At 35.4% G+C, this 7,774-nt stretch overlaps 1 protein-coding gene across 1 annotated transcript; it reads left to right on the top strand.

The window, feature by feature from the left end:
* Positions 1–1,913: 1,913 nt before the first annotated feature.
* Positions 1,914–3,217, top strand: LOC103127040 (golgin subfamily A member 6-like protein 22). Its single transcript, XM_007537971.2, has one exon. It carries the CDS (start codon positions 2,257–2,259, stop codon positions 3,016–3,018), a length of 762 nt encoding a protein of 253 aa, XP_007538033.1. The 5' UTR covers positions 1,914–2,256; the 3' UTR covers positions 3,019–3,217.
* Positions 3,218–7,774: the final 4,557 nt, after the last annotated feature.

Here is a 7,774-nt window from a genome sequence, read left to right as displayed (position 1 = left end):
TTTCCCTGCTGGAACAGGGATCTGGCGAGGCCAGCTCCAGGACACATTGGTGGGGTAATCTTCCCAGGGAAGTCCAGTTGGCATCATGTTAGCATCTGGAACATGGCTGCTGATAAAGAGTTAAGATATAAAGCAGAACAAATTGTTGACTAATCATGAACCTAAAGGCAAGAATATTATAGGTGATGATTTGGGGTTTCTGTTTTGGAAAAAGCTAATAATTCTATTATAGGTATGTTCCAAAGGGCCCATGACTTCACTCGTTTTTGCCTGAGTCTGACAGCTAATATGCAGGCTATTGTCTGGGGAGATGTTGTCATAGTTGAAAAAAGGATTAGAAAGCTGGATCAGGGAAGAGAGTAGCTCCCAAATATGGGAAAAGTGTATAAATATTGTTAACTGTAAACCCCACTGATTTGATCAGGGGTCCTTAGCACCAGAGCCCATGTAACCTCTGCACACAGTTATTCTTAATTCTTTATAGATACATGATCAAATAGGTATCACATTGCCATCAATTTTAAAAATAAGTACTTGCATGGTTCTCAATTTTATACTCTCATTCTATGTGATTATTTTATTATTACTTTCAGTAAGTTAGAGAGTTTGAATATGTGAGAAAAATAACTATCTTCAGTCTTGTTAGAATTATATGATGCAAAAGCTACTCTACATTTTCTATAGTAAATAAACTAGCAAATATTTGCGAATGTGTGGTTTTGTTTAAACATGTTATAGTATCCTGCTTTCAATTTTGTACCTTGAATCTAATAAAATTTATAAGCAAAGTTAAATGTTATGAAGTCTATATAATGTGCAATGTTTTAATATTTTTTGTCAAAATTTTGATTTGGCTTTAACTTTTTCATTATTTTATGAAGGAAATGCTACAGTATAAGATTGTCATCTCAGGAGTTTATTTTATTATATCTCCCCAAAGTATGTGCCACCTTCCTCACCCACCACCAAAATGCCATAAAAGCATACAGTAATATATATATATATATATGCCAGGTGGTAGCACACCTGGTTAAGCACACCTAGTGCAAAGTGCAAGGACCAGTGCAAGAATCCAGATTCCAGCCCAAGACTCCCCACTTGCTGGGGGGTCGCTTCATAAGGAGTAAAGCAGGTCTGCAGCATTTGTCGCTTCTTAGTATGTCATAATTATAATTCACTTGACTAATAACAAAGCTCAGTTTTAAAACAACTTTAATAATTTAGATAAGAGCAAATACTAAGCACGTGTTCATTTAATAGTAATTAGAAAATATAACTTTACCTTTAAATTATATTTAAATACATACAAAAATACTAAACACTACCTATAGAATCTATTATATAATTGGGGTCAATACTATATGACATCACCATAGATGTCATATAATGTCGCCTAGTCACTTTCCAGTACTCAAAGAATTCAGAGACCAAAGGAATGTAAGTGTGAATATCTGTTTCAATACATAGTAACACTACCAAATACCTAAGTAAATATAAAGTTATAGTGTATTTCTTTTCATTTTTTATAGTTTTTATATTGTTTTAGAATTCCTTTGTATTGTGAGAGAAAGAGAAAAATCTAGAGATCAGAGCATCATCGTTTTTTCATTTAGGATGTCCTGTTTGTTTCTGTATTTATTGGCTTTATTTGTTGCTAGGGATCAAAACCATGGGTTTTAGTTCTGAAATCTTGGATTGTAACTTGTGTTCTATCAGAGCCACTTGTCTCTTGATTTTTACAAAATCAGAAAATGTTTTAAATATTTTATTTATTTGTTATTTATTGAATAGAGACAGAAATAGAGGTGGGGGAAGAGAGAGAGAGAAAGAGAAAATCTTGCCTCACCACTCATGAAGCTTTCTCCCTGCAGGTGGGGACCAGGGGCGTGTACATTATAACGTGTGTGTTCAACAAGGCACACAACCGCCCAGCCCTTAAAATGTTTTTAAAGTACATTTTGGAGATTTGAATTTATTCATTTTGTTACATCAACTTGGTAGTTTATCTACTGACCACATATGTTTTCCATTTCTTTTCTGCAGTAGGCTTGAGTAAATCTTCTTTAGTTCCCTGCTATAGTGACCCTTGTGCAAGTCAACACAAAATTCAATTTTGTATGAAGCCATTCTTAAAATGTACTAACTTTTTTGTTGGAAAGTACCATCAGTTCATCTTCAGTTAAAGTCAGCGGAGTTGAAGTATATATACATTACTTACATGAAACACTGATTAGAAATGTAAGGATATATAAAACAATGGTTGTCTCCGAATCTAAGAGGATAAATAAAGGAAAGATGGCGTGCTTGTTTTCTTCTTTTTTCTCTTGCACCCAAGATCAAAATAAAATCAAACATGAATCTAATAAGACGAGAAAAAATCTTCAGAGAGACAATAAGGTTTCTAGGGATGAGAACAATGCTCTCAGAAAAGAAAACAAGTCCCTTTGGAGAGAAAACAAAGCTCTTCGACAAGAAAACAAAACCTTCCGGATGGACAACCAGTTAATCCGGGAGGGGAATCAGTCCCTGAGACAGCAAACCCAGGTGCTATGGAAGTGCAAAAGTCTTATTTTAGAAAGCCAAACAAAATCTGGGGGGAAACCCAATGCATTGAACAAAGAAAATAAGTCTTCCTGGCAACAGAACAGATCCCTTATAGCTCAGATCAGGGCTTTCAGGGAACAGGAGAAAGCCTCCCAGAATGAAATGAAAGCTCTCAAAGAGAAAATAAAGTCTCTTCATGAGGAAATCAAAGCCCTACATCACCAGGAAAGGGCAATAATGATGAAGGGATGTGCCCTGATGAAAGAAGGAATAGCACTAGAGATGGAGGAGCAGGCACTGTGGAAGGAGGAGCAGGCCCTTCGTAAGGCGAACAAAGCTCTGAGAGAAGAAAACAGTGCTCTTCAAGAGGAAGAAAAAGCCCTTCTGGAAGAGGCAACCATCTTGGAGAAGTGGAATATAATTCTTCAGGGGAAAGACAACAAACTTGCTTGTTGGAAAAGTGCACAAAAATAAAATAGAGCAGGTGAATTATTGACTTGACGAAGTAATCAGCAAACCTTAAAGATCATTATGGAATATTAAAAATACAACCTTTGATGATGAAATAGTGGTTGGATACAAAAGCCTTGCAGTCTATAGTACTCAGTATCTGGTCCTGGGAATGAAATAAAATCCTAAAGAGTTAAGAAAAAAATTATTTGTGTTATGGTGTTCTTTCCTTTTCCCTTTAATTTCTTTCTTTCTCCATTCTTCCTTCTTCTTTTTCACTTTCTTTTTTTTTTTCAAACCATCCTTCCCCACTCTGCTTTTGATGTTACCAGAGATAACCTGTCATCTTGGAACGTCAGGCATAAAAGTCTTTGATGCATAACCACTATGTTATCTCCCGGGTCCTGATAACTTAGTTTTATTTAAATTTGATACTACTAATTCTAATAAATGTTGTTTTAGGATTTAAAATATGTATGATTAAAAAAATAACAGAAAATCAAATATATTTTTTCTTTATTTTCTTATCTAGCACTGAGTACCAGGGAGATGAGAAAAGCATAGGAAGATTACTATTTACTTCTGGGTACTGCCATATTTACAAAAAGGTAGTCAGTATACAGGAGTCAGGCGGTAGCTCAGCAGTTTAAGTGCACGTGGTGCAAGGTTAGAGCCCCTGGATCCCCACCTGCAGGCGAGTCGCTTCACAGGTAGTGAAGCAGTTCTTTAGGGGTCTATCTTTCTCTCCCCCTCTCTGTCTTCCCCTCCTGTCTCCATTTCTGTCTGTCCTATCCAACAACAACAATAACTACAACAACAATGAAAAACAAGGGCAACAAAAGGGAAAATAAATATAAAAAAAGAAAGTCAGTATACATAATTATACATCTCTAATTAAACACTATATTAGAAAATATGATACAAAAAGTGCAAATTTACAAAAAGTGAGAAGAGGCATGTCCCCTGATTTTAAGAATTTCAGTCTGTAAAGAAAGATAAACAGTGTTTCTTTATTCTTTAAGAGAACCCATCTGCCAGATGAACCATTTAATTTCCCTGCTCCCTGTAAGCTATATTGCCATTGAAAATAATAATGATTTACTCAGGATAGAAAACAGTATTTGTAGACATGTGTTCCACTGAGTGGTAGTCAAATTGGTACAGGGAAACAATACAAAGCCTTTATCATTATTGACACTACAAAAGATGTGGAAAATACTTACAGGCAGGTGAATAGCCAATTAGTGTTTAAGTTTTTATGGCGATACTCTTTGTCTTACACGTTGATTTTGATGTTCACTTGCACATAGGGAAGGGTCTTTGCTTTTGAAATTCTTTGCTATGGAGAAGGCAATTTCATCATTCTTACTAGCTAAGTAGTATTCTATCATGTATATAGACCAAAACTTTCTTAGCCACCACTCTGTTGTTGGACACCCAGGTTTCTTCCTAGTTTGGGTTATTACAAATTGTGCTCCTATGAACATAGGTATACCCAGATCTTTTTGGATGGTCGTGTTTGATTACTTAGGATATATCCTTGGACAGGAATTGCCAAGTCGTAGGGTAGGTTCATTTCTACCCTTCTGAGAGTTCTCCAGACTGCTTTCAACAGAGGCTGGAGTCATATAACACGTTTAAAAATAATTCTGAATCATTTTAATTAATCAACACTGAAGCTTTCATCTGTATTTCTCTAATTCTATGAATGGTGAGCAAAATTTTAAATGCATACAGGTCATTATCTTTCTAGAAAAATGATGACAAGTTCATTTTATCTTAGAGGGTATGTCTTTTTATTATGTTCAAAGTTATCTGCTGGACATCAACATAATCCCCGGTTAAGCCCACATGTTATGAAATAACAAGTATCCAGGTTTGAGTCCCTGCTTCCTACCTGCAGAAGGTGGGAGCTTCATGAATGGTCTGCAGGTTTCTTTCATTATTTCCCTATCTCCCTCTCCCTCTCCCTCTCCCCACCTAATTTCTCTCCTATCAAATTGGAGGGGGAAAGAAGAGAGAGAGAGAGAAAGAGAAAGAAAACAATAGCTTCCAGGAGCAAGAGATTAACTATGCAGGCATTGAGCCCCACTGATTACTTTGGTGGTCAAAAAAAAAAAAAAAAGTACATTTTTTTACTTAGGATGCATGGTCTTTTACAGTGATGTGCACTGTAAATATTTGTATAGTTTTTGACTTAACATTACAATTTTCACTGTGTGTTATAAAAAATAGTGTGTATTATAGTCACATGTGTTATAAGGAAATTTTTATTTATTTACTTATTCCCTTTTGTTATCCTTGTTATTTTTATTGTTGTAGTCATTATTGTTGTCATTGTTGGATAGGACAAACAGAAATGGAGAGAGGAGGGGAAGACAGAGGGGGAGAGAAAGATAAACACCTGCAGACCTGCTTCATCACTTATGAAGCGACTCTCCTGCAAGTGGGGAGCCAGTGGCTTAAACTGGGATCCTTTTGCTGGTCCTTGCGTTTTGCGCCACCTGCGCTTAACCCACACTACTCAGCTCTGGCTTATTGTGTTGCTGGGATTGAACCTGGAACCTCAGAGCCTCAGGCATGAAAGTCTTTTGCATAACCATTATGATGACTCCCCAGACCATAAATATGACTACACAGAAAGAAAATGCTGAAAATGCATAATCATCAAGTAGAGTTAAAACAAATATCCCACTTAGATAAGCTGATTAATTATGTAGTTCCTATTAAATATACTACTCGTGCCTGGTCCATATCTACAAAATGATACTTATTATTAATGTCTGCAGTCCCTTTTGCCAGAAGAATTATGACGATAAGCTTAATCTACAGTTACAAAATTCACAAATGTGTGGCAAAATATTCAAGGGTTTGGTTGTGGAGCCTCCTAACAGAGAGTGCTCACAATTGGCTAATAAATATAATTAATACAAGTATTCTCAATTGGACTTTTCTGGTATTATGTTGATGCCTTAAACTTTGCTGCTGATGTTGTTTTGTCTTGTTTGCTTGTTTTTTTTAGATAGAAAGTAAGTGAGACCTTCGCACCAAAGCTTCCTTCAATACAGTGGGGACTGGGTTGGAATCTAGTAAATTTACACAATACCCAAGTGAATTACTTACTGACCCAAACTTTATATGTTTAAGAAAATTTGAAGTATTTGTAGAAAAAGCATTAAACTATACCAATCCATCATAATTTGACATACTTAAAAAGTCTCTTAAGGAAAATAAATTAAACTACCATTTAATTCTTGAATAGCTGTGCATCTAAGGTAAATTAAAGAATATCAGTCAGTTTCAGACTGTTGATTATCTTTCAAAGAAGTCTAACACATCAAGAATACCATAGTACACAGCTAAAAAAGACATTGAGAATTCACAAGATATTTTCTCTCAGTTTCTTTTATAATATATATTTTAAAACATTTATGTAACAGGATAATTATTTACTGATATTCTACTCTGTCATAAAATATAGCATATGTATGATTGTGTATATAATTGATATATGTAATGAAAATCATCAAATGTGGGAAGAATGTGAGAAATTATGTAAATTCAAGAAGACGTTGAGAATAGATCATTAGTTATTGTATATCAGGATGCTATGACGTATGTTCAGATACTCTAATAGACCAGATAGCATTCCTGAAAAACATCTTATTTTAAATCTCCAAAGGAAAATAATTGTATAGTTAGGATCACTAAAAAATATTAGCGCTAAAACTATAGATTTTGTACTGAAAGTGTTATAAGAAACTAAATTCACAATAGCAAGCCAAAAATGTGTAGTCGCATCAACAAAGGAGATGTTCATCTTTATTTATTTTGCTAAATATAAAATATACATAATTTTGATACTTGTAGTATCTCAGAAAAATAACAAGAGATAAAATTTATTTAAGAATAATATAGCAGAATTGTTTATATTGTCATGGTTATGCTTTTATCTTGACTTGTTAAACTCTACAATTCCTGGGTGTATTATTGAGACAGAAAATTAGATTCTTATAGATAGTCTACACTTCCTAAAATGTTTAGCACCATTCAGTTTATATAAACTATCACTATTACCATGTCATAGTAGAAAACATATCTTTGGAGAACTGGGTGGTAGTGGACCAGTTGAAGTGCACACAGTACAAAGTGCAAGGACCCTTGCAAGGTTCCTGGTTCAAGCCCCTCGCTCCCCACCTGCATGGGAATTGTTTCACAAATGGTGAAGCAGGTGTGCAGGTGTCTTTCTCTTCCCCTCTCTATCTATTCCCTTCTTCTCTCAATATCTCTATGTCCTATCCAATAAAAAATTAAAAAATATAAATTAAAGAAAAAAAGAAAAAATGGGGGAGTCGGGCGGTAGCGCAGCAGGTTAAGCGCAGGTGGTGCAAAGCACAAGAACCGGCCTAAAGATCCCGGTTTGAGCCCCCAGCTCCCCACCTGCAGGGGAGTCGATTCACAGGCAATGAAGCAGGTCTGCAGATGTCTGTCTTTCTCTCCCCCTCTCTCCATTTCTCTCTGTCCTATCCAATAACGACGACATCAATAACAACAACAATAATAATAACTAAAACAACAAGGGCATCAAACGGGAATAAACAAATATTTTTTTAAAAAGGAAAAAAATGCCCCCCTGGAGCAGTAGGTTTGTAGTGCCGGCACTGAGTTCCAGCGATAACCCTGGAGAAAAAAAAAAGAGAGAGAGAGAGAAAGAAATATATCTTTTGTAAATGTAATAAAGCCTTCTGATTTAGGCTATTAAAATATAAAATTTGACATG

Source organism: Erinaceus europaeus, chromosome 5, assembly GCF_950295315.1.
Source record: "Erinaceus europaeus chromosome 5, mEriEur2.1, whole genome shotgun sequence".
Classification (NCBI taxonomy): Eukaryota; Metazoa; Chordata; class Mammalia; order Eulipotyphla; family Erinaceidae; genus Erinaceus; species Erinaceus europaeus.
This window is presented reverse-complemented; position numbering and strand designations above follow the sequence as displayed.

Bases quoted from the DNA above. Each gene is read 5' to 3' on its own strand.
- LOC103127040 (XM_007537971.2), top strand. From the start codon at position 2,257: ATGGTTGTCTCCGAATCTAAGAGGATAAATAAAGGAAAGATGGCGTGC.